At 47.2% G+C, this 26,694-nt stretch overlaps 2 protein-coding genes across 6 annotated transcripts in view; one reads left to right on the top strand and one right to left on the bottom strand.

Moving 5' to 3' along the window:
* The first annotated feature begins 7,625 nt into the window (after window positions 1–7,625).
* Window positions 7,626–12,662, top strand: LOC118395328 (uncharacterized). 2 transcript variants are annotated; one of them, XM_035789056.2, is made up of 4 exons: window positions 7,626–8,202; window positions 8,913–9,026; window positions 11,054–11,096; window positions 11,527–12,662. In XM_035789056.2, the coding sequence occupies exons 1-4, from the start codon at window positions 8,149–8,151 to the stop codon at window positions 11,736–11,738; spliced, it is 423 nt and encodes a 140-aa protein (XP_035644949.1). In that variant the 5' UTR covers window positions 7,626–8,148; the 3' UTR covers window positions 11,739–12,662. The 2 variants fall into 2 exon arrangements, with proteins under 2 accessions (XP_035644949.1, XP_035644958.1); XM_035789065.2 differs by having other exon boundaries at window positions 7,630–8,202; window positions 11,614–12,662.
* A 5,664-nt stretch (window positions 12,663–18,326) lies between these two features.
* Window positions 18,327–26,694, bottom strand: part of LOC118376447 (cell adhesion molecule DSCAML1) — a 201,554-nt gene continuing 193,186 nt past the window's right edge. The window contains exons 28-34 of one of the 4 annotated variants that reach the window (XM_052525506.1): window positions 25,967–26,125; window positions 21,580–21,610; window positions 21,207–21,328; window positions 20,908–21,060; window positions 20,539–20,733; window positions 19,739–20,074; window positions 18,327–19,548 (exon numbers count right to left, since the gene is read on the bottom strand). In XM_052525506.1, the coding sequence (XP_052381466.1) occupies window positions 19,055–19,548; window positions 19,739–20,074; window positions 20,539–20,733; window positions 20,908–21,060; window positions 21,207–21,328; window positions 21,580–21,610; window positions 25,967–26,125 (1,490 nt within the window). In that variant the 3' untranslated portion in view covers window positions 18,327–19,054. The remainder of the gene's footprint in view (window positions 19,549–19,738; window positions 20,075–20,538; window positions 20,734–20,907; window positions 21,061–21,206; window positions 21,329–21,579; window positions 21,611–25,966; window positions 26,126–26,694) is intronic. The other 3 variants (XM_052525515.1, XM_052525512.1, XM_052525520.1) reach the window with 3 other exon arrangements.

Here is a 26,694-nt window from a genome sequence, read left to right as displayed (position 1 = left end):
TGCAGCCTCCTGGAGGAGTTGATGCAGGAGGACTACTTTGAGAGCTTCCTGGAGTACCTACTGTCCCACGAGAACTTCAGCCTCAAGAGGATCCAGGATAGAGTGGTGGAATATCTCACAGGAACAGCCATGATAGATGTGTTGAGGCAGCAATGCCTGGGAGAGATCATAGGTAAGATGGAGGCAGCTGTCAGCCAGACATCAGAGGGTGTTAGAGGTGTGCTTAGTGAAAATAAGCTGCTGCTTGCTGGAGGTGTGTCTCACCCCAGAGGTGGAAAGAGATGTGTCAGTCAACCGGATATCAATGGAAGGGCCTCTCTTCCATATCACTACTGAACAGCCCCGATTTGTAACATACCTGCTGGAAGCCTTGGCAGAGATGCGTCTGGCACGATCGCAGGAGTTCTCTCAAAACACAAACGTCATCGAGATCCTCCAGACCCTTCCCATCAAGCTCTTCTCCATCGGCCCAAGGGCCTGCTCTCCTACACGCGATGATTCTGCCTCTCTGTCACACGATACCTGCCCTTCTGAAATAGCCAGAGACTGGCTGTTTCAGAACAGATATACAAATGGCAAGTGCTGCCCTTAAATGGACTACCGCTACCTCTGCCCTGACTGGATCATCCCCCCAGAGGACCCCAACAACCAGATGCCCAGTGCCTATTGGTGGTATGTACTGGTGAGGTTTAATACCAGGTTTGCACAGGAATACCAGCGGGACCCTGCCCTGCTGCCTGGGGAGAGGAAGAGGCGCTAGAGAGCCTGAGAGAGGCATTCCACACAGAGCAATGCTGAAGGAAGTTTTACTGCTTGACAATATGCTACTAAAGTGGCCAATCAATAATAATAATATGTTTTTAAAAAAATGTACAGACTTCTACTCATATTCATATAAATTAAGAGTTGGAACCGGTTCATGGAACAGAATAAAAAACAGGAAAATATTTTTTTTTCAAGGAACAGAAACGGAACCAGGAACGTGATCCATACTGTGATCCATACTATTCCGGAAGAGAACCTTTATTTTAAAAGCATGGGAACCGGTAAATAATACTTTTTTTATGTTCCAGGCTTTCTTTTCCAGACCCCCAAAAAACCTAAACAAAGCATCTATGCAAAGCCCTCACTCTGTCACTCAGAAACCTATTCCAGTGTTATAGTTGAAGTCGGAAGTTAACATACACCTTAGCCAAATGGATTTAAACTCAGTTTTTCACAATTCCTGACATTTAATCATAGTAAAAATTCCCTATCTTAGGTCAGTTAGGATCACAACTTTATGTTAAGAATGTGAAATGTCAGAATAATAGTTGAGAGAAGGATTTATTTCAGCTTTTATTTCTTTCATCACATTCCCAGTGGGTCAGAAGTTTACATACACTCAATTAGTATTTGGTAGCATTGCCTTTAAATGGTTTAACTTGGGTCAAACGTTTTGGGTAGCCTCCCACAAACTTTCCACAATAAGTTGGGTGAATTTTGGCCCATTCCTCCTGACAGAGCTGTTGTAACTGAGTCAGGTTTGTAGGCCTCCTTGCCCGCACACGCTTTTTGAGTTCTGCACACAAATTCTCTATGGGATTGAGGTCATTGCTTTGAGATGGCCACCCCAGTACCTTGACTTTGTTGTCCTTAACCTCGTAAAGCTAGGGGGCACTATTTTTATGTTTGGAAAAATAATGTTTCCAAAGTAAACAGCCTATTTCTCAGGACCAGATGCTAGAATATGCATATAATTGACAGATTAGGATAGAAAACACTCTAAAGTTTCCAAAACTGTCAAAATGTTGTCTGTGAGTTAAACAGAACTGATATTGCAGGCTAAAACCTGAGGATAATCCAATCAGGAAGTGCCCCTGTTTTTGAAACCTATCTGTTCTTAAGCATCCCTATTGCCCATTTAAAGGGATATCAACCAGATTCCTTTTTCTATGGCTTCCCTAAGGCGTCAACAGCCTTTAGACATAGTTTCAGGCTTTTATTTTAAAGAATGAGCGTGAACGACCACATTGCGTAAGTGAATAGGTGGTGGCTCTCAGAGGGAGTTGTGCGCTAAAGAGAAAGGCGGCCATTGTTACTCCCGGTCCTAGTGAAAAGCCAACTGTCCCAGTTGATATATTATCGAATAGATATTTGAAAAACACCTTGAGGATTGATTATAAAAATAATTTGATATGTTTCTGTGGACATTATGGATATCATTTGGAATTATTGTCTGCGTTGTCGTGACCACTCTTTCCGGTGGATTCCTGGGCATGACGCACCAAACTAACGGAGGTATTTGGATATAAAAAATATCTTTATGGAACAAAAGTAACATTTGTTGTCTAACTGGGAGTCTCGTGAGTGAAAACATCCAAAGATCATCAAAGGTAAATTATTCATTTGATTGCTTTACTGATTTTTCGTGACCAAGTTACCTGATGCTAAGTGTACTTATTGTTTTGTCGAGCGATCGATAAACTTACACAAAGCATAATTTCAAAATCTGAGATGACAGGTGGATTAACAAAAGGCTAAACTGTGTTTTGCAATATTGCACTTGTGATTTCATGAATATGAATATTTTCTAGTAATATTATTTGACTGTGGCGCTATGCTATTCAGCGTTGCTGATGACAATTATACCGGATCCGGGATGGTTGGTTTAGAGAGGTTAAACCATTTTGCCACAACTTTGGAAGGATGCTTGGTGTCATTGTCCAATTGGAAGACCCATTTGCATCCAAGCATTGACTTCCTGATGTCTTGAGATGTTGCTTTAAATATTTAGTCATGTTTATTGCTTGTTATCTGACGTTATCTGTCGGAGCTATCATCATTTCTCCGGACATTTGAGTAGCATTTTTTGAAATGTCATCATTGTAAACAGAGATTTATGGATATAAATGGCATATTATTGAATTTTTTTTTTTATTGTTTAACATGTACTATTACTGTCATCTGATGAAGATTTTCCAAAGGTTAGTGAATGATTTATTTTTTAATCCTGCTTTTATCATTTTATATTTTCTGGGACAAAATGGCTGCCTCTCGTCTTTTGTTTCGGTGGTGGTCTAATATAAATATGTGCTATGTTTTCGCCGTAAAACATTTTAGAAATCTGACTTGCTGGGTAGATGAACAAGGTGTTTATCTTTCATTTGAGCTATTGGACTTGTTAATGTGTGGAGGTTAAATATTTCTAAGAATATTCTTTTGCATTTTGCGTTATGGTAATGAGCTTGAGCCGTAGTCACGATACCGGATCCGGGATGGGTCGCCGCAAGAAGTTATCCACATAATTTTCTCTCCTCATGATGCCACCTATTTTGAGAAGTGCACCAGGCCCTCCTGCAGCAAAGCACCCCCACAACATGATGCTGCCACCTCCGTGCTTCACGTTTGGGATGGTGTTCTTCGGCTTGCAAGCCTTCCCATTTTTTCGCCAAACATAACGGTGGTCATTATGGCCAAACAGGTAAATTTTTGTTTCATCAGACCAGAGGATATTTCTCCAAAAAGTACGATCTTTGTCCCCTTGTGCAGTTGCAAACCGTAGTCTGGCTTTTTTTAATGGCGGTTTTGGAGCAGCGGCTTGTTCTTTGCTGAGCGGCCTTTCATTTTATGTCAATATAGGACTCGTTTTACTGTGGATATAGACACTTTTGAACCTGTTTCCTCCAGCATCTTCACAAGGTCCTTTGCTGTTGTTCTGAGATGGATTTGCACTTTTCGCACCAAAGTGCGTTCATCTCTAGGAGACAGAACACGTCTCCTTCCTGAGCGGTATGACGGCTGCATGGTATCTACAGGCTTTTGGAAATTGCTCCCAAGGATGAACCAGACTTGTGGAGGTCTTGGCTGATTTCTTTCGATTCTCCCATGATGTCAAGCAAAGAGGCACCGAGTTTGAAGGTAGGCCTTGAAATACATCCACAGCTACACCTCCAATTGACTCAAATTATGTCAATTAGCCTATCAGAAGCTTCTAAAGCCATGACATCATGTTCTGGAATTTTTCAAGTTGTCTAAAGGCATCGTCAACTTAGTGTATGTAAACTTCTGACCCACTGGATCACAGTTAGTTATAAGTGAAATAATCTGTCTGTAAAGAGTTGTTGGAACAATTACTTGTGTCATCCACAAAGTAGATGTCCAAACCGACTTGCCAAAAACTATAGTTTGTTAACAAGACATTTGTGAAGTGGTTGAAAAACAAGTTTTAATGACTCCAACCTAAGTGTATGTAAACTTCACACTTCAGCTGTATATATATATATATATAAAGTAGTCACCCCATTGGCATTTTTTCTATTTTGTTTCCTTCAACCTGGAAATTCAATTGATTTTTTTGGGTGGCTTGTAATCATTTGATTTATTCAACATGCCTACCACATTGATGATGCAGAATATTTTTTATTGTGAAACAAACACAAATAAGTTGTTTTTTTAAACAGAAAACTTGAGCGTGCATAACTATGTTTTCCCATTATTCAAGGCAAAACTGCTCCAGCTCCTTCAAGTTGGATGGGTTCCGCTGGTGTACAGCAATCTTTAAGTCATACCGCAGATTCTCAATTGGATTGAGGTCTGGACCTTGACTAGGCCATTCCATGACATTTAAATGTTGCCCCTTAAACCACTCGAGGGTTGCTTGAGCAGTATGCTTAGGGTCATTGTCCTGCTGTAAGGTGAACCTCCGTCCCAGTCTCAAATCTCTTGAAGACAGAAACAGGTTTCCCTCATGTTATTTTGTGCTTTCTGACCAGTTTCCCAGTCCCTGCTGATGATAAACATCCCCACAGCATGATGCTGACACCACCATGCTTCACTGTGGGGATGGTGTTCTCGGGGTGATGTGGTGTTGGTTTTGTGCCAGACATAACGTTTTCCTTTCGCCAAAAAGCAACATTTTTGTCTCATCTGACCAGAGTACCTTCTTCCATATGTTTGTGTTTACTTATTTTTTCCTTAAGAAATGTATTTTTTCTGGCCACTCTTCCGTAAAGCCAAGCTCTGTGGAGTGTACATATTAAAGTGGTCCTATAGACAGATACTCCAATCTCCGCTGTGCTGCATTGTAGCTTCTCCAGGGTTATCTTTCATCTCTTTGTTGTCTCTCTGGTTAATGCCCTCCTTGCCTGGTCCGTGAGTTTTGGTGGGAGGCCCTTTCTTGGCAGGTTTGTTGTGGTGCCATATTCTTCAATTTTTTTAATAATGGATTTAATGGTGCTCCATGGGGTTTTCAAAGTTTCGATTATTTTTTCATAACACAACCCGGCTCTGTTCTTATCCACAACTTTGTCCCTGACCTGTTTGGAGAGGTCCTAGGTCTTCATAGTGCCACTTGCTTAGTGGTGTTGCAGACTCTGGGGCCTTTCAGAACATGTGTATATATATACACTGACATCCTGTGACAGATCATGTGACACTTAAATAAAGTCCACCTGTGTACAATCTAACTAATTTCTAATTTCAAGGTAATTGGTTGAACCAGATCTTATTTAGGGGCTTCATAGCAAAGGGTGTAAATACATATGCACGCATCACTTTTCCGTTTGACATTTTTTATAATTTTTTTAAACAAGTAATTTTGTTCATTTCACTTCACCAATTTTGACTACTTTGTGCATGTCCATTACATGAAATCCCCCCCAAAATCAATTTAAATTACAGGTTGTAATGCAACAAAATAGGAAAAATGCCAAGGGGGGTGGATATTTTTGCAAGGCACTTTTCAAAAGTTTTCAAAAGTTTCACTTAGGGATGTACTCACTTTTGTTGCCAGCAGTTTAGACATTAATGGCTGTGTGTTGAGTTATTTTGAGGGGACAGCAAATGTACACTGTTATACAAGCTAAGCTGTACACTCACTACTTTACATTGTAGCAAAGTGTCATTTCTTCAGTGTTGTCACATGAAAAGGTATACTAAAATATTTACAAAAATGTGAGGGGTGTACTCATTTTTGTGAGATACTGTATATATATATATTTTTTAGAAATTCATTCTTGAACATGTGAACTTTCATGTTCCATAATTACAAACTTGTATCTGATCCGTAAATATGAATTCAAATGTTAAATTATGAGCCAAGTTTAGCACAGGGGAAAGCACTTAGCTTTACCGGAGAATGAAATGTCTCTCCTAACTAGTCATTATAGGCTTAGATAATGGGGTGGTTGGCCATGCCGAAAGATGAGTCCTGATTGGTCTGTCACTTCACAGGATTCTGTCTATAACAGAATGGGGGCTTCCCCTGTCAGTATAGAGTATAGATCATCTTTGCTACTGCAGATTTTTGAAAAGATATAGCTTATAGCTTTGCACAACAGGATAAGTGTTCCTACAGCTCTCAAAAACAGTGCTGTTTTGAATTTAGCTGGGTTTAACCTTTTACTGTAGTGGGCTAAATCAGGGTCACACAGAGTGATTCTTGATAGTCTTATACAAATCTACTTTGAATCAAAAGTATACACCACACACACACACATGGTTATTGGCTTACAAAAGAAGACACCTGTTCCATGTCATATATAGAGTTACATGTATTCAATTTTGAGTTTACGTCCCAATATTACACATTATATACATCACAGAAGACTGAAATATAACAAAACTGTCTGACATAGAAACAGGATTTTCGTTGTTTAAATGTAAAAATAAAAAAAGAAGAAGATAGAAATGGGATTAAGCCAGTGGCTCAGATGGATCTATACAAGCAGTAGTTGATGCATCTCATTTAAATGTTGATATTTGGTTGCATTGTCACCCAAACACAATTCAATATTACCTTTGCAATAGAGTAAAACAGCCTAAAGTTATGACTAGCTTCCAAACAAATGTAACAGTCAACCTTAACATGAGTAACACACCCATGGCCACATTTTGAAGTTGCTGTAAACTATACATTTCTTCCTATAAAATCATATTTTTATGCAACTAGGCAAGTCAGTTAAGAACAAAGTCGTATTTTCAATGTCGGCCTAGGAACAGTGGGTTAAACTGCCTCGTTCACGGGCAGAACGACAGATTTTTACCTCGTCAGCTCGGGGATTCGATCTCGCAACCTTTCAGTTACTAGTCCAACGCTCTACTCGCTTGGCAACCCGCTAGGCTACCTATAGAACGTGTGCATGTTCAAGATAGCTTGCAGAGGTGATTGCAGGTACGTGGAGATCTTCAGAATGGCATCTCGAACAGCATTGATCACAAGCGCCATCCAGTTTTGATGCAATCTCAACTGCAATCCAGGTATTTGTTTGTGCTATTAGATGAAGCACAGTGACAACACATTCACCTTGTTGTATAAACAAAGAAAACATCTGACATTGTATTCCCATTTTGAACGTTGTTGTGCTTTCAATTTCGATGACAGCCAATCCAAAAATCAGACAGTGTTTTTCCATTGGAATTTGGTTGTGCTTTCAGTTGGTTGAAAGCACGGTGATAACACATTGGGAAAAAACGCAAACAAACTTTCTGATGTATTTCTTTTGAGTGGGTGAACGTACGTTGTCATCTCATTGATCTCAACCGTCTCGACCAAACTCTACCCAATTACCCACGTTGAAACCAAGGGGGTGTGCTCAGTGTGTGCCTGTGTTCAAGCTCAAACTGTTCACAAATCCCTGGCCACTGCGTATGCTCTAGCTACTCCTCGCCTGTAGCATAACATCTGACCCCAGGCAGCCTGGCATCTGCTCGACCCGGATGCCCAAGCAAAGAGGTCCATCCAACAAACCCACTATGAATGTAAATTGGCCTGTTTGACTTAACCTATTGACTTTCTTCTATGATAGATGATTTGTTTGCCACCTGGGTTGGCCAGAGAATATAGAGCTTCCCTGACTGTCAAGGAGGCGAGGGCGCACCAGAGGGACGAAAAGTCGTGCGTAGAGGAAATGATTACCGCCTCTCTATTTCTGTACCGCCAAGCTCTTTATTGGTCTTAGGCTGCCGTGGCAGAGATTGTGTGTGTGTGTGTGTGTGTGTGTGTGCGTGTGTGTGTTTTCCATCTACCTCCTGCAAAGCACACTCCACTGACTGTTTGGATCTATCAGCGTGTACCTGATCTCTCTTCCACGGCTGGACTGAGGAAATAAGGGCAATAAGCAGTATCACAGCGGGCCTATCCCGTGGCACCACGGAAGAGTTGCCACGATGATAGTTACAATGCTAACGGCTATGTACATGGTGGTCAGAGTAGTTGAAAAGGTAAGCCCATGTCTATCGATAACTTTTACATGCTGTCAACAGCTGGTCCAACTCGTGGAGTTCGATATGCATTCTGGAGACCATTCGATCTGTATATTTGACTTTGTACCACTGTATTGCACATTTGATAGGCTTTGATAGGCTTTGATAGGCTTCAAGCTGCTGTCTAAATAGCGTCATCAAATGTCCTAATGGAGTATCTGAAAGAGTTGTCCACGTATGTAATATCTATGGCGCTACGATGCTACATTTAGTTTATCAGGATCCCCATCAGCCATTGCTATGTCAATACTGTCTGATAAGTTTTTTTTTTCTCGCGTGAGCACGAATATCTTAGATAGCTTTCTCCACAGTGAGGGCTTTTAATTAAGAAATATTGAAGATGTTGTCCTGATTAGTGTTCTGTACGCGTGAAAAAGAGAGTGAACTGATGGTCAATACTCAACTTGATCTCATCGTTTCACTTTGGGATTTGATGTAATTGGATGAACACACGCACACACACGCGCGCACACACACACACACACACCGATTGAAGAGGCTTTAATTAATCTCACACACAAATAGTCATGGTTAAATTGCCGCCCTCTCTCTCTCTCACAGTATGCACGCACACGACAAGAGTGTTCCATTGATGTTAAGGTAAACAAGAAGTTCAGGGACACACACACACGCACACGCAAATGTAATCATTTCCATGTCTATCCCAGATAGGAGTGCGGTTTGCGCGCAGGGATCCTCCCTTGCCTTTCGTGGTGACCCAGGTTCTGCCCTGGCAGGTGCACCATGTGTCCCAAAAGAGGAGGAGCAGCGCAACAGCAGAGGTCAGTCCCTCAAACATTCCCATCCACCATCTGCCACCGCCAGCACCATGCCCCTAACACCACCTCACCCTCCCCGGAAACATGCCTCCCCTGTGGCATGACCTCACAACTGAAACAACCACTTAGATTTCAAGCCATGTCGGAAACCTCCTTGTTGAGCGTTTTTGGACTCGTTGACGTCGTCGTAACACGACGCGCTGTGCTGAGGTGACTGCTGTGGAAGAGGAGGAGTCAATTTCTCGCCCACTGCAGGCTCTTGAATTAGCTAACGTTGACCGAGGACCTCGGCTCAACATCCAGCCAGCAGGTAGTCAGTCATGTGTTACAGCAGCAGTGTGACGGCTCAGGCTGGGACTGGGATTAAGAGTAGGGTGCGGGGGATGGTAGCCGTGTACAAGGAAACATGGCCCTCTCTCTACAGGCTATCTGAGAACTGTTTCATGAGAAACAATGGAAAGTGGTGCTACAATTTACATTTTTAATTTTTTTAATTTTACCTTTATTTAACCAGGCAACTCAGTTAAGAACACATTCTTATTTTCAATGACGGCCTAGAAACAGTGGGTTAACTGCCTGTTCAGGGGCAGAACGACAGAAGCAGCCTTTCGCTTTTGAAAAGCATGACCTCAAATGTCTTAAGAATGGTTGCTGTCCGACATGATCTAAGGCCTCAGCTCAATTGGTACAGGCCAATAGGTACAGCAGAGAGACAGACAGGCAGGCCAATCCCAGGCTTCACCTTCTCCAGCAGGCGGTACCTGTAATCCCTATTGAGGGGATTTGTGTCTGCGGACGGACGTTACCCAGACCGGAGATCGGAGAGGTAGTGTGTGTGGTTCTGCTCAAGGTCAAGGCCCACAGTTGTGTCAAGAACATGTGCAGCTGTAGCTGTGTGATCTCAGGTGGAAGGGATAGCAATCTGCCGATATAATGAACTGAACAAATGTACAGGGGAATGGAGGTATATAATGGACTAGAGGTATCTGACAGTGCTAAGTAGAATTTCCCCAGACATTTATAACGAATAAGGTCATGAAAATCTCATGAAACCATTATGTTTGAGGTGCCTAGTTTTTGTTAGTCTGCCATACTCATCATATGCGATAGGGGGCGCCAAAGTCATTCTGACACAGAGAGACCAAAGCGTACTGGCAGAAGGATGGACTGCATAACTTAGCCTTTTCAATGCCATGGCGATGACAGAATTACACCACGAACAGCTAGTTAACAACACATTTTTGGATCCATCAACGCACCGCATTTTTCAATGCCTCCGGGCCACCCGTTATTGTAGTGCTGAATCACACAAGTGTTAATTACCAACATTTACCGAATTGGCTACTGAAACACATCTACGGAATGACATTCGCTACATGACCTTAGCTATGGGGACACATAGCTGCCTGTCTGCAAGTCGGGATGCCTTGGAATGGCTTGTGAAGAATGACCCGATCACGTTCCACACATCCCAGCTCTGACGTTCACACTGAGCAAACAGAAGGTGGACAGTCAGGGCGTTCCCGCAGGTAGCTGAGCATTTCCCGTGTGTCGTTTGTGAGCGTGTGCTGTGTGCTGCGTGCCCGTGTGTGTGTGTGTGTGTGTGTGTGTGTGTGTGTGTAAGTGAGAGGGATGTAACCTTGCAGTTTTGCAGGTGCGTACATCCATTTGTTTTGGTACTTATACACAACCATCAATACCGGAAGAAAATAACTTTGTAAATGCCTCGTGAGCTTTGTTCAACTGCCTGTACCCCATGAGAACCCAGAATATAAGCTCGTTCTACTCCAATGTTTGTAAAACAAAACAAATGTAAAAAGGACACGGTATAGCCTCCAAACATGCTTAAAACTATACTTTTTATGTAATGGATGGCCAGTCCGGCACCAACCCCCTCAGGTTTTCACCCAAATAGCTGTTGTTTCAACTGCAGATTGCCCCTTTAACCACTTCCCCCCCCCCTGTAATGTTTTATTATAGTCTTTTTTTTATAGCTTCTTTGGCAGTTCACACTGTGTTCTTGTTTACAGTACGATGGCCAGAGGAGGAACAGCCTAGGAGTGTTCAGAAAGAGTGAGTATGAGACCAAACGATGTTTAAAAGAGTGAAATGCACACACCTCGAAAACATTTCCCAGGAAATGGATCCGAGAGGAAATCATTAATGTATATATATATTTTTTTAAATTGGTACACTGGTATGCTGCTCCCACAGTGTTTTAAGGGTTTGACTGGGTCTTCCTGATTGCAACCCAGTTACGGGGTCGAAACATCATTTTCTCGTCGAAGCCCTTCGGGAGCAGTATACGAGTGTGTGGATTTATATTTATCTTATCTATAACACCCGGACATTCCGTGGCAATATATCTATATAGATAACAACGTAGTAGAATCGCCTACCAAACGTAGAGGCTTGCTGAAAGGTTACATTACTTCATAACCCCTAACGTTACAAACCACTTGTGCCTTACTACTTATGTACTTGCTACGTGTGCTACACACAGTAAATTCGGACCTCTTCCCCAATACAACGTTGGCTGTTGCTGTTGCCACTTTGGCTGTGCCCTGTCTCCTGACGTGCAACCGGAAAGACTCCACCTGCAGCAACGGGTGTGCAGCGGCGCCCCTCGGCCTCACCCTGCCCGTGGAGAAAGCTGCCGCCACCATCCAGAACCAGTTCAGGAAGTACCAGCAGAAGAAGAAGGAGACCAAGTAGAAGCACACCCGCACCACCCGAGCTCTGCAAGACAGACAGACGGACACAAACACACTGGCGGGGGACACAGACAGACAGACAGACAGACAGACAGACAGACAGACAGACACAAACACACTGGCGGGGGACACAGACAGACAGACAGACAGACAGACAGACAGACAGACAGACAGACAGACAGACAGGCAGGCAGACAGACAGACAGACAGACAGACAGACAGACAGACAGACAGACAGACAGACAGACAGACAGACAGACAGACAGACAGACCTCTCCAAAATGTAAAGAGCAAGAGGACCAAACATTTCCTCTAACTCTGTTACCTGTGTTGCGCAGCGTGTTAAGTAAAGCAAAGTAAATAGTACTGACTGACTTGACATATGTCGAACATTACACACACACACACACACACACACACACACACACACACACACACACACACACACACACACACACACACACACACACACACACACACACACACACACACACACACACACACACACACACACACACACACACACACACACACACACACACACACAGACACAGACACACACACACACACACACACACACACACACACACACACAGACACACAGACACGCACGCACGCACGCACGCACGCACGCACAGATTCAACCACAAAATGAACGGACTAAATATTACACACATCCCGTCTTATACTATGAAACTGAATATATAGACGTACGTATGAATAAGATGTCCTTTATATGCTAATGGTTAGAGCGTTGGACTAGTAACCGAAAGGTTTCAAGTTCATATCCCCGAGCTGACATCTGTCGTTTTGCCCCTGAACAAGGCAGTTAACCCACTGTTCCTAGGCCGTCATTGGAAATAAGAATTTGTTCTTAACTGACTTGCCTAGTTAAATAAAGGTAAAGTAAAAATAAATAAAAAAATGTGCATATGTGTATTTGTGAAGATAATTATGTGCGAGAGTATCTTTGCGCGCGTGTGTGTGTGTGTGTGTCAGCGAGCATGTGAGAGGGTGCACATTGTGCTGTATGTAATTGCAGTATGTATCCTATTTCAAAGATGAATAGATGGATTGCTAATGCAAAAAAAACATACACTGAACACACTCCATTAAACTCCTGGGTAATCCTGGATTGGCGTTCTTTATGTTGTCGCACTGCCCTCTAGTGTTGAAGTAATGAATTGCTCTAATTTCACATTATTCCGTTATTCCGTTATTCCGACCAAGTAATCAATCATTCTTGTGAGATTTTCAATAAGACTTGCTCGTTTTAGTTCAAACAGTTTTTGCATGGCAAAACGCTTTGCCACATTATGTACTAATAAATACACCCCTTGATCCAGCGTGAAGAAAAGGATAGAAAAAGGAAGATATGACTCATAGAAAGATAGCTTTATTGCACAAGGTGTTGGAGTACTCTTTTTCTGGTTTTGTTTGTTTTCATAGAAAAGAAAAAAAACGGTAGAGTTGAACAAGCAATTGCAAATTGAAGCAAATTTTCCATAAAACTAAGAACTCTCTCAGTATTTTTTAAAACGCTTTTCCCCTCACCCCTTTTTCATAAATTTGTTTCTCCATCTTTATTTTTATACCCAACAAATAATTCAGAGCATGCAATGCCGTTTTTCCTCAACAGAAAAAAAAGAAAAAAAAAGTGAAAAAGAAAGAAAATCTATATTTTAAACTCAACAAAACATCCTGAAAAAGAGGAACCAATTGTGAAAGCAATTCTGGATTTATTTTGTTGTTGCCCCATTCAAAAAATCTAATTCTAAAGCAGTGTCACTATAATTCTATAGTTTTCTTTAACCCTCTCCTGTTTAAAGTTATAACTTGAATCAAAGTTTACATTGTTGCCCTGGTTTCATTTGGAGATGTTGAAAACAGTACTTTATTTATACAAAACACTTTGCTATGTACAAGAGTCTTTAATAGTGGGGTAGCAATGCTGTTGGGGCAGGAGGTGCCGGTAGCGGGGAATCTGAGACCCCCTTGAGACCTGATATTAACATGTTCCCTGGCAATGGATCTGTGGTCACATCCGGTCACACCCAATCAAATTGGACTGGAGTAGACATTGTGGGTCAAATCTGATCACAGGGCACGTTATTACCAGGTGTAACTGAAAGTCTGATTGGTCAAATAGGTGGGGCAAAGGTCAGGGTAGGGTGGGGAGTTTGATCCCTGACCCCATCCAATATGCACACGGCTTTTCCTGGGATCGGTTGGATCTAGGGGAGTCCCTGATTTCAATTGGCTGAACAGGCCTGCCCCTTCACGTGGCACCCCCGTGTCGTCTCAAAGCAAACCGTTTCAAAAGAATTGCATAACCAAGGAAGCCAAAACAAAACAAACGGTACCATAATAATATCAACGGAAAGGAAAGGTTCTAGCGGACTCTCTCCTGTCCTGTTCACTGTCTGCAACAGGCGGGGAGGAGCGTGAGTGTCGTCAGTTACGAGCAGTTATAACAGTTGTATGTATGTCCGGAATAGGAGTGCTGTGCACGGACATAATGACAACGGTAAGACACAGAGGTCACTATGTGCTGTCTTCATTTAAGTTCAGTCATGAGACGTCATGGAGGCTGTCAACAGAACACACCTTGGGAAGGTACAATACAACAGGTTACATTTGTGTCTCTACCATTTGCACTCTCTGAAGTAGGGCCATACCTCTATTTGGGGACGGTCACAATAAGAATGTGGGCTGGCACTGTGGCACGGCCCACCACTGTTACCTGAATCCCCACGTGCCAGGGTTAGCTGTGGCAGGGTTAGTTGTGCCAGGGTTAGGCTCTAAACTGAACTCAACACGGATGTTGCCTTAGCTTGTGACTGAGTGCTGAAGCTACCGTACCGCTCACTAACGAGTGCTTGTAAATGGTTAAAGGTTCCCTGAAATCTTTCTTTTATCTGTAGGTGATGTCCCTCCCCCTTTCTACAGGTACACTTAAAAGAGGGTCTTGCTGACCACAAGGAATGCACTTTAACCTCACTGACCACAAAAGCCACTCTGACCTCAAAGCTACCCGCAGTGTCGTCTACTCTCCACCAGGGTGGACCACAGAGGCAACTCCAAACCAAATCAACTACAGGTCTGACGTTATTAAAACACATGAACACGGGCTGCCATGGGGGTTCACTGACACACAAGCCGTTCTGACACAAGCTTTACAAAATGCAAATAGACTGCATTAGTTTGCAGCCAGCCTCACTGGCTAAGGTACAACCCATCACTGGGCCTTAACTCCTTACTTATGTTTGCATCCTGACTGGCATGTTTAGTGTAGTTCTGTTCCTGCACTGTAGCTACCGACGTACCTGGCAGAGGAGCCAACGACCGCGAGGCCATGGCCTCAATGTTCACGTCCTCAAACTCGGCCTCAGATACCGTAGCTATAACGCTCAATTTCGTATCTCTTTATCTTTCTTGGTTGTGCTAGCCGTTTCCCATCCTCCTCTCCCTCCACTCTTCCTCTTAACCTGCGGCGGCGTCCACTGAGCGATTGTCTCATGAGTTATATTTTCATATATTTTCAATTACGATGACTTTATATCTCTCTCTGTTTTATTTAATAGTTATATATTTTTGGATATATTGAGATATAAATATATATGTACATATCTTTTACAACAAATATGATATATTTTTAATTTTTATATTGCGAGAGCCCTGAAGTGAAATTTTCCATTGCAAACATTGGGAGCAATAATTTGTATATATATATATATTTTTGTGGTGGTGGGGGGGGGGGGGGGGGGTATCCTTGTCATGGGGCTAAGCTTTGGGTTTAGAATAAAGAAAATAAAGAAAAAAAGGAACGCCAACTGAAACCGACAATCAATACATTTTCGTGGGGGGGCCTTAGATGACAGATTTATTCTTCAGGCCACTTCATTTCATAAGAACAACTCATGTCCACCTGCCATCTCTTTCATCCTTCCCTGAACACGTACACAGCTGTTTTGTCTTCCTTATCTCTCCATCTCTCCCTGCAAACCAACGGTCCTCGCTGCATTATCGCGTTTGTATATTCTCCTCTGTTTCAAGTCGCTCTGGATAAGAGCGTCTGCTTAATGACTTAAATGTAAATGTATCCATTTTTCTGTCGAGTTCATCTTTTGCCAGGCTTGTCTGTCCGTCTGTTGGCCTGCAGTCCATTTGTCAGTCAGTCCCAACTACTGTCATTAAACGTCTGCCTGTCTAGCAGAGTGTGCTAGAAGGTCACAGTGAGACTGTTTGGATGGGGGGGGGTATGGAGGATGGGGGTTGGGGGGGGTTGGAAGTGTTTGGGGATGGGGGTGTTATGGAGGATGGGGGATTGGAAGTGTTTGGGTAGACAGAGGGGGGTATGTAGGATTGGGGTGTTATGGAGACAGATGGGGGGGTGTGGTGTGATTTGGACGTGTTTGGGTAGACAGAGGGGGGTATGGAGGATTGGGGTGTGGTGTGATGGGTTGGACGTGTTTGGGTAGACAGAGAGGGGGGTATGTATGATTGGGGTGTGGTGTGATGGGTTGGACGTGTTTGGGTAGACAGAGAGGGGGGTATGTAGGATTGGGGTGTGGTGTGATGGGTTGGACGTGTTTGGGTAGACAGAGGGGGGTGTTATGGAGGATGGGGGATTGGAAGTGTTTGGGTAGACAGAGGGGGGTATGGAGGATGGGGTGTGGTGTGGTGGGTTGGAAGTGTTTGGGTAGACAGGGGGTATGGAGGATGGGGGTGTGGGGGGGGAAGTGTTTGGGTAGACAGAGGGGGGTATGGAGGATGGGGTGTGGTGGATGGGTTGGAAGTGTTTGGGTAGACAGGGGGGTATGGAGGATGGGGGTGTGGTGGGTTGGAAGTGTTTGGGTAGACAGAGGGGGGTATGGAGGATGGGGGTGTGGTGTGGTGGGTTGGAAGTGTTTGGGTAGACAGGGGGTATGGAGGAATGGGGGTGTGGTGGTGGGTTGGAAGTGTTTGGGTAGACAGGGGGGGTATGGAGGAATGGGGGTGTGGTGTGGTGGGTTGGAAGTGTTTGGGTAGACAGGGGGGGAATGGGGTGTGGTGTGGAATGGGGGTGTGGTGTGGAGGATGGGTTGGAAGTGTTTGGGTAGACAGGGGGGGGGTATGTGAGGAATGGGGTGTGGTGTGGTGGGTTGGAAGTGTTTGGGTAGACAGGGGGGTAGGATTGGAGGATGGGGGTGTGGGTGGTGGGTTGGTGGGTTGGAAGTGTTTGGGTAGACAGAGGGGGGTATGGAGGATGGGGTGTGTGTGATGGGTTGGAAGTGTTTGGGTAGACAGAGGGGGGGGTATGGAGGAATGGGGTGTGGTGGGTTGGAAGTGTTTGGGTAGACAGGGGGTATTGAGGATGGGGGTGTGGTGGGTGGGTTGGAAGTGTTTGGGTAGACAGGGGGTATGGAGGAATGGGGGAAGTGTTTGGGTGGGAGGGTTGGAAGTGTGTGATGGGTTGACAGGTTTGGGTAGACGGGGGGGGGTATGGAGGAATGGGGGTGTGGTGTGGTGGGTTGGAAGTGTTTGGGTAGACAGGGGGGTATGGAGGAATGGGGGTGTGGTGTGGTGGGTTGGAAGTGTTTGGGTAGACAGGGGGTATGGAGGAATGGGGGTGTGGTGTGGTGGGTTGGAAGTGCTTGGGTAGACAGAGAGGGGGGTATGGAGGAATGGGGGTGTGGTGTGGTGGGTTGGAAGTGCTTGGGTAGACAGAGGGGGGGTATGGAGGAATGGGGGTGTGGTGTGGTGGGTTGGAAGTGCTTGGGTAGACAGAGGGGGTGGGGTATGGAGGAATGGGGGTGTGGTGTGGTGGGTTGGAAGTGTTTGGGTAGACAGGGGGTATGGAGGAATGGGGGTGTGGTGTGGTGGGTTGGAAGTGCATGGGTAGACAGAGAGGGGGTATGGAGGAATGGGGGTGTGGTGGGTGGGTTGGAAGTGCTTGGGTAGACAGAGGGGGGTATGGAGCAATGGGGTGTGGTGTGGTGGGTTGGAGGTGCTTGGGTAGACAGAGCGGGGGGGCTGTATGGAGGAAAGGGGTGTGTGGCACCAACCCGCACATGATCAATAGATCAAAGGGTTTTCTTCCTGCTTCAGGGGACTGGAGAAAATGACAGAGAGGCCAAGAGGAGGGCTGGTCATTTCACCCCTGCGCCTCTAATGAACGGCAAATCAACTCCCTCGCTCTGTCCATCTTCCTCGTCATCTCCAAGGCGACGCTGCCAGTGTCAATCACACCGGGCCAACCAAAGTCCAGAAGGGAGAGACCGACATGTGACGTCATACAGTGTGACATCATCGTCCCCAAACCACTGTCACAAGTAACAAATGGACAGGAGTATTTTTAACACAGGCCTCCGCCAAGGAGTCAGCATACAGATTGATTAAAAAGGTCCACAGCAGGTGTGTGCCAGCCACATGTATACATATATATTTACACATATACACGCACACACGCAGGCTCGTGACGGTTCTGTGAAATCCATTCTAACCTCTTTAATGCACATGAGTTTATATATTCCCAAAAGAGAAAAGCAAACATAAAAAAAAATACAGTTCTGATTCATCTTTCGTATGAAGACGATTCCTGCCCCCCCTTCGCTCTGTTTCCTGTTGTCCTATAAAATAGTCAGTAACACTCTATACTGTGTCACGAATTGCATGAGAAAAATTCCCCAAGGCTCCTCCGACATCGTCGTGGAAACGCCAGTCTGTTGCCTGTTTGTGTGAGTCCGTACCAGGGTGGCTTTTGGAGGGCCAGAGACGGACAACCAAGGTTGTTGGTTTATGCATAAACACTTTCCGTGGCAATGCGCTGCTTTTGTATGAACTCTGAACTCTCCGTTCAGAGACGCGAAGACAAAAACAGGTGAAACGGCCTAAAACATCTAGACAGGTTTATGTGAAACTACATCTCGGTTTATCGTTTATCATTCTGAATTTTAAAAAAACAAAAACACAAAAGAAAACAAGTGCACGTGGAAAGTATTTTGTGCATAAGTTCTGAGGTGTCTCAACAGATAATTGGAGAGAGAGAGAGCGATAGTGGGAGAGTGAGAGAGAGGGAAAAAAGTTTGCAAAAACAAATACAAAAATGATCTTGAGTTCAGCAAGTTATTTCCAAGGAAGGTAAAACAAAACAACAGAGGAAGAGAGAAAAAAAGGCAGAAAGAAGACAAACCCCTGTGCTATAAAAAGCCCAATATGGCCCCTGCCGAGCGCCCCCCCTCTGGCCTGACAGTGCAGGAGTCAGGTGTGTGTACGTGTGTCTGTGTGGCCCCTAAACCCTTCCCAAAGCTCCAACATCCACGCCAGTGGCTCCTGCTACACCAGTGTATACGATTTGGAGTAGGCCCCGCCAGCCGCCTGCTTCTGTCTCTCTAGTCTGCCCGGGCCTGACGAGCTGCTCTCCAGCAGAGGGTCTCTAGAGTCTCCTCCCGCGGCTGCGTCGGTAGCGGCTGCAGTGCTCTGCGCAGAGGAAGAGGAGGAGCCGGGCATGGTGAGAGTCCTCTGGGGCAGGGAGGAGGTGCTGGAACCACCAGACGGCCCTCCAGTCACCCCTCCTACACTACCGCCACCCCCTGATGCTCCCCCTGAGGCGCTGAGGCCGGCCAGGCCTGCGTGGCCCACAGTCAGAGCCTGCTGCTGCTTGGAGGAGTCCAGAGTCATGTGGCGGCCCTGGGTGTGGTACGCCCGCTGGGCCAGGCTGCGGATGGAGGCCTCGCGGGGCGGCACCACCGGGCACGGGTCACGCAGCTCCGACTGCTTCCGGAAGAAAGGGTCTGTCTTCATGTAGAGGGGAAGGTTACAGTAGTCACCTGGGATGAGGGGATGGAAGAGAGAACGAGGGAGAGATAACGATTTATCAGGCACATTTGTTAAAGGTCAGAGTACCGGTATGTCTCTAAAGAACAGCAAACAACCCTGTTCACTCTAACCATGCTTAGAGGCCTTTGCATTAGACCGACCGACAGGATCATTCTAATCAACCGCAGGTCTCATACTCACTTTTGCCAGTCCACTCGCTCTTGTTGGCGCGGTGGGGGATGGGCACGGCAACGTTGGTAGGTCTGCCGCGGTCGTATTCCTGGGGTTTGGGTGGCGAGGCGGTGAAGCGACACAGGCCTGTTTCGGACGGCGTGCTCATGGAGGTCATGCTGTCGGCGTTGTCGTTGGTGCCCGTGGTCATCTGGTCTGAGGAACTGTCGGAGATGAAGCACTCTGTGATCTCAAACTTGGCGTGCTGCAGGTGCTCCTCAAGCTTGGCGTGTTCGTAGGCCCGCGCCAGCTCCTCATAGGTGGAGGACGCGCTCTCTGTGGACACCATGCTGTTACGCCCTTTATCTGAGGAGAGAGAGAGAGAGAGAGAGAGAGAGAGAGAGAGAGAGAGAGAGAGAGAGAGAGAGAGAGAGAGAGAGAGAGAGAGAGAGAGAGAGAGAGAGAGAGAGAGAGAGAGAGAGAGAGAGAGAGAGAGAGAGAGAGAGACAAGAGTTGGTGTTGTACATGAAAAATATCAATCTTACACGGTCTCCTTGGACTACAGACGTGTGTGTGTACGTAGCCTATGTTTTGGGTGGCTCACTTGTGTCCTTTGTATATGTATGTATGTCACAGGAGGTTGGTGGCACCTATGTGTGCGTACGTGTATCATGAACTGTGTGTGTTTGGGTATCACAACGGTGTATATCACGAGAGTGTGTGTTACACGAGAGCGTGTGTGTCAAGAGTGGGTGTGTCGTCTGGTGTGTAGCTTCGTCATGAGTGTGTGCCGTGTGTTTGTGTGTGTGTGCATGATGTGCCAGGCTCACCCGTGTCCTGTGAGAGGCTGGCGCTGTAGCTGTCGCTCTCGGTGACGGTGATGCCATGCTGGGAGCCCACGGTGCGCCAGTCGGAGGTGAGGGTACGGGCGGGCGTGGACGACTGGCACTTGGTCAGGGTCCACTGGCTGGAGTAGCGGTTCCTCGTACTGTGGGTCGACTTCACGCTCTTCCTCGACACCGGGTCTTCCCGGGGAAAAGGCGGGTGGAAGGCGGAGAGGTGAAGGGAGGGAGGAGAACACAAGAGTCAGTAAGTTAAAGGCAATGATGGAGGGAATGGACAGGACATATAATATCCACTATGTATTCATCAACTGACCAAGAACAACAGACTAAGCACAGCTAGGGCTCGCCACTCACTTGTCCCTGGTCTGATGTCGGACATGTCAATCAGAGGGCCGGTGTTCTGGATGAGGGCGGGGTGATGCACAGACACGCCCGTACAGAAGCTCTGGGGATTCACGTTCTGGCTGAACTCTGTGTCCGTCACTGGGATGGTGGCTTTGTCTTCACCTGACAGAGGGATTGACAGAGGCAAGAGTTATTCAAGATGGAGGATTCATGCTCATTCATGGACACTAATGTGCATGACATCCGTATCAGGTAGGCACTCCGCAACACAAGAACACACGCACGCACAAACACACTACTACACCGACCGATCTGCTTGATGCCTTCCTTGTCCTCGATGAGCAGCTGGACTCTGGGGATGTCGATGTGGAGACGGGGGCCCTGGGGGGGCCCCTTCACAGGGGTGTCAAAGCTCCGGTTATTCTTACTGCTTCCAGGGACACAAGACACAAGACACACACACACACACACACACACACACACACACACACACACACACACACACACACACACACACACACACACACACACACACACACACACACACACACACACACACACAGAACATAAATAGGAGTTCTCCATCTGCGGTATCTAGAGGTAAGGTCACCTAGATGTCCAGTGTGTTGTATGAATGTTTCCTTTGGGGTATGAAATGTAAATATAGAGGAAATATATTACCTGATCAGCATCTCAGCCAGGCTTTTGGCATCTAGAGGGAACATTAAAGAAGAGCATGGCTTCAGTTATATGGAGCACAATAAATCAGATATTACTTATGCTCTCTCTCTCAACACGTTTTCCATTCCTTCACTCACCCCTCAACCCGGTCTTCTGCCCTCTCCTTCCTCTCCTCTCTCTCTCTCACCACACCTCTCCTCTCTCTTTCTCTCTCTCTCTCTCACCCCCAGTCTCTTCTCCACACCTCTCCTCTCTCTCTCTCTCTCAACCCTCAGTCTCTTCTCAACACCTCTCCTCTCAACACCCCTCAGTCTCTTCTCCACACCTCTCCTTCCTCTCTCTCTCTCACTACTCAGTCTCTTCTCCACACCTCTCCTTCCTCTCTCTCTCTCACCACTCAGTCTCTTCTCCACACCTCTCCTACCTCTCTCTCTCTCACCACTCAGTCTCTTCTCCACACCTCTCCTTCCTCTCTCTCTCACACCACTCAGTCTCTTCTCCACACCTCTCCTCTCTCTCACACCACTCAGTCTCTTCTCCACACCTCTCCTCTCTCTCACACCACTCAGTCTCTTCTCCACACCTCTCCTCTCTCTCTCACCCCTCAGTCTCTTCTCCACACCTCTCCTTCCTCTCTCTCTCACCACTCAGTCTCTTCTCCACACCTCTCCTCCCTCTCACCCCTCAGTCTCTTCTCCACACCTCTCCTCTCTCTCACACCACTCAGTCTCTTCTCCACACCTCTCCTCTCTCTCTCACCACTCAGTCTCTTCTCCACACCTCTCCTCTCTCTCTCACCACTCAGTCTCTTCTCCACACCTCTCCTCTCTCTCACACCCCTCAGTCTCTTCTCCACACCTCTCCTCCCTCTTTCTCTCACCACTCAGTCTCTTCTTCACACCTCTCCTTCCTCTCTCTCTCTCACCACTCAGTCTCTTCTCCACACCTCTCCTCTCTCTCACACCCCTAAGTCTCTTCTCCACACCTCTCCTCTCTCTCACACCCCTAAGTCTCTTCTCCACACATCTCCTCTCTCTCACACCACTCAGTCTCTTCTCCACACCTCTCCTCTCTCTCACACCACTCAGTCTCTTCTCCACACCTCTCCTCCCTCTCTCTCTCACCTCTGTCTCTTCTCCACACCTCTCCTTCCTCTCTCTCTCTCACCTCTGTCTCTTCTCCACACCTCTCCTCTCTCTCACACCCCTAAGTCTCTTCTCCACACCTCTCCTTCCTCTCTCTCACACTCCTAAGTCTCTTCTCCATACCTCTCCTTCCTCTCTCTCTCTCACCACTCAGTTTCTTCTCCACACCTCTCCTCTCACTCACACCCCTAAGTCTCTTCTCCACACCTCTCACTACTCAGTCTCTTCTCCACACCTCTCCTTCCTCTCTCTCTCACCCCTAAGTCTCTTCTCCACACCTCTCCTCCCTCTCTCACCTCTCAGTCTCTTCTCCACACCTCTCCTTCCTCTCTCTCTCTAACCACTCAGTCTCTTCTCCACACCGCTCCTCTCTCTCAAACCCCTAAGTCTCTTCTCCACACCTCTCCTCCCTCTCTCTCTCTCACCACTCAGTCTCTTCTCCACACCTCTCCTCTCTCTCACACCCCTCAGTCTCTTCTCCACACCTCTCTCCTCTCTCTCTCTCACCTCTCAGTCTCTTCGCCACACCTCTCCTCCCTCTCTCTCTGTCACCACTCAGTCTCTTCTCCACACCTCTCCTCTCTCTCACACCCCTCAGTCAATTCTCCACACCTCTCCTCTCTCTCACACCACTCAGTCTCTTCTCCACACCTCTCCTCTCTCTCTCACCACTCAGTCTCTTCTCCATACCTCTCCCCCTCTCTCTCTCTCTCTCTCTCTCTCTCTCTCTCTCTCTCTCTCTCTCACCACAGTCTCTTCTCCACACCTCTCCTCTCTCTCTCACCCCTCAGTCTCTTCTCCACACCTCTCCTCTCTCTCTCACCACTCAGTATCTTCTCCACACCTCTCCTCTCTCTCTCACCCCCCAGTCTCTTCTCCACACCTCTCTCTCTCTCTCTCTCTCTCTCTCTCCTCTCTCTCTCTCACCCCTAAGTCTCTTCTCCACACCTCTCCTCTCTCTCTCACCACTCAGTCTCTTCTCCACACCTCTCCTCTCTCTCTCACCACTCAGTATCTTCTCCACACCTCTCCTCTCTCTCACACCCCCAGTCTCTTCTCCACACCTCTCTCTCTCTCTCTCTCTCTCTCTCTCTCTCTCTCTCTCTCTCTCTCTCTCTCTCTCTCTCTCTCTCTCTCTCTCACCACTCAGGTCTCTTCTCCACACCTCTCCTCTCTCTCTCACCCCTCAGTCTCTTCTCCACACCTCTCCTCCCTCTCTCACCCCTCAGTCTCTTCTTCACACCTCTCCCCTCTCTCTCACCCCTCAGTCTCTTCTCCACACCCCTCTCTCTCTCTCTCTCTCTCTCTCTCACACCTCTCTCCTCTCTCTCTCTCACCACTCAGTATCTTCTCCACACCTCTCCTCTCTCTCTCACCCCCAGTCTCTTCTCCACACCCTCTCTCTCTCTCTCTCTCTCTCTCTCTCTCTCTCTCTCTCTCTCTCTCTCTCTCTCTCTCTCTCTCTCTCTCTCACCACAGTCTCTTCTCCACACCTCTCCTCTCTCTCTCACCACTCAGTCTCTTCTCCACACCTCTCCTCTCTCTCTCACCACTCAGTATCTTCTCCACACCTCTCCTCTCTCTCACCCCCAGTCTCTTCTCCACCCTCTCTCTCTCTCTCTCTCACTCTCTCTCTCTCTCTCTCTCTCTCTCTCTCTCTCTCTCTCTCTCACCACTCAGGTCTCTTCTCCACACCTCTCCTCTCTCTCTCACCCCCAGTCTCTTCTCCACACCTCTCTCTCTCTCTCTCTCTCTCTCTCTCTCTCTCTCTCTCTCTCTCTCTCTCTCTCTCTCTCTCTCTCTCTCTCTCTCTCACCACTCAGGGTCTCTTCTCCACACCTCTCCTCTCTCTCACCCCTCAGTCTCTTCTCCACACCTCTCCTCCCTCTCACACCCCTCAGTCTCTTCTCCACACCTCTCCTCCTCTCTCTCTCTCCACACCTCTCAGTCTCTTCTCCACACCTCTCCTCCCCCTCTCTCTCACCCCTCAGTCTATTCTCCGCACCTCTCCTCCCTCTCTCTCTCACCCCTCAGTCTCTTCTCTCCTCTCTCTCGCCCAAGATCCATCTCTCTTCTCGCCCCTTTCCTCTCTTTCTTCCCTCTCCCATTGCTCTTTCCTTCTCTTTTGCTCCCTCCCTTACGCAACCCTCTATCTCTTCTCCACACCTGTCCCCCTTTCCTCCCCTCCCCCCCTCCTCCCCTCCCTCCCTCCCTCCTCCCTCCTCTCCTCCCTCCCTCACCTCTCAGTCTCTTCAGTCTCTTCTCCACACCTGTCCCCCTTTCCCTCCCTCCCTCCCTCACCTCTCAGTCTCTTCAGTCTCTTCTCCACACCTGTCCCCTTTCCCTCCCTCCCTCCCTCACCCTTCAGTCTCTTCAGTCTCTTCTCCACACCTGTCCCCCTTTCCCTCCTCTCCCTCCCTCCTCCCTCCCTCCCTCACCTCTCAGTCTCTTCAGTCTCTTCTCTAAACCTGTCCCCCTTTCCCTCCCTCCCTCCCTCCCTCCCTCCCTCCCTCCCTCCCTCCCTCCCTCCATCTCCCTCCCTCCCTCCTTCCCTCCCTCCCCTCCTTCCCTCACCTTTCTCTATTTTGTCTCTTCAGTCTCTTCTCCACACCTGTCCCCTCCCTCCCCCTCCCTCCCTCCCTCCCTCCCTCCCTCCCTCCCTCCCTCCCTCCCTCCCCTCCCCCTCACCTCCCTCAGTCTCTTCAGTCTCTTCTCCACCTGTCCCTCCTCCCTCCCTCCCTTTCCCTCCCTCCCTCCCTCCCTCCCTCACCTCTCGGTCTCTTCAGTCTCTTCACCTCCCTCCCTCCCTCCCTCCCTCCCTCCCTCCCTCCCTCCCTCCCTCCTCCCTCCCTCCCTCCCTCACCTCTCAGTCTCTTCAGTCTCTTCTCCACACCTGTCCCCCTTTCCCTCCCTCCCTCCCTCACCTCTCAGTCTCTTCAGTCTCTTCTCCACACCTGTCCCCCTTTCCCTCCTCCCTCCCTCACCCTTCAGTCTCTTCAGTCTCTTCTCCACACCTGTCCCCCTTTCCCCCCTCCCTCCCTCCCTCCCTCCCTCCCTCCCTCCCTCCCTCCCTCCCTCTCTTCAGTCTCTTCTCTCTTCTCTAAACCTGTCCCCCTTTCCCTCCCTCCCTCCCTCCCTCCCTCCCTCCCTCCCTCCCTCCCTCCCTCCCTCCCTCCCTCTCCTCCCTTCCTCCCTCCCTCCCTCCCTCCCTCCCTCCCTCCCTCCCTCCCTCCCTCCCTCACCTCTCAGTCTCTTCAGTCTCTTCTCTTTGCGTTTCTTGCGGATGATGAAGAGCAGGGCGACGACCAGAGTGACCAGGATGACGGGGCAGCCAATGGAGAAGAGCTTCTTAACGTCGTCGCCTTCGGGCCGCGCTGACTTGATGGGAGGGATGGTACCTGCTTAGAAAATATATCAGGTTATATGACATTATATTAGGTTTTTATATAAATGGGTACAAGATGTATGGGGAGAGGATGAGGAGAAGAGAGACAAACTAAATTGGTTCTAACAAATCCTTTTAAAAGGAAGTCAATTGCTATCCTATTACATGAGCTATCACGATTTGTCACATGTCGAGACAGGATAATTGGTTCTAATTCTATTTCTAAGTCACATATGGAGTATTATAAACTGAGTGGTTTGAGCCCTGAATGCTGATTGGCTGACAGCGGTGGTATAGTTACGCAATAAGCCACGAGGAGGTGTGGTATATGGCCAATATAACACGGCTAAGGGCTGTTCTTAAGCACGACGCAGCGCGGAATGCCTTTGCACAGCCTTTAGCCATGGTATATTGGCCATATACAGTGGGGCAAAAAAAGTATTTAGTCAACTACCAATTGTGCAAGGTCTCCCACTTAAAAAGATGAGAGGCCTGTAATTTTCATCATAGGTACACTGATGAGAATAGAACGGTTCGGAACTTTTGTGAAACATCACAGCTCAGTTGAAAAAATATATGGCAAAT

This window comes from Oncorhynchus keta, chromosome 1, assembly GCF_023373465.1.
Source record: "Oncorhynchus keta strain PuntledgeMale-10-30-2019 chromosome 1, Oket_V2, whole genome shotgun sequence".
Taxonomy (NCBI): Eukaryota; Metazoa; Chordata; class Actinopteri; order Salmoniformes; family Salmonidae; genus Oncorhynchus; species Oncorhynchus keta.
This window is presented reverse-complemented; position numbering and strand designations above follow the sequence as displayed.

Excerpts from the sequence above, each read along its gene's own strand:
- LOC118395328 (XM_035789056.2), top strand. The coding sequence starts at position 8,149 with ATGATAGTTACAATGCTAACGGCTATGTACATGGTGGTCAGAGTAGTT. Across the intron at positions 9,027-11,053 it reads GGAGCAGCGCAACAGCAGAG|TACGATGGCCAGAGGAGGAA; the intron begins GTCAGTCCCTCA and ends TCTTGTTTACAG. Across the intron at positions 11,097-11,526 it reads CCTAGGAGTGTTCAGAAAGA|TAAATTCGGACCTCTTCCCC; the intron begins GTGAGTATGAGA and ends TGCTACACACAG.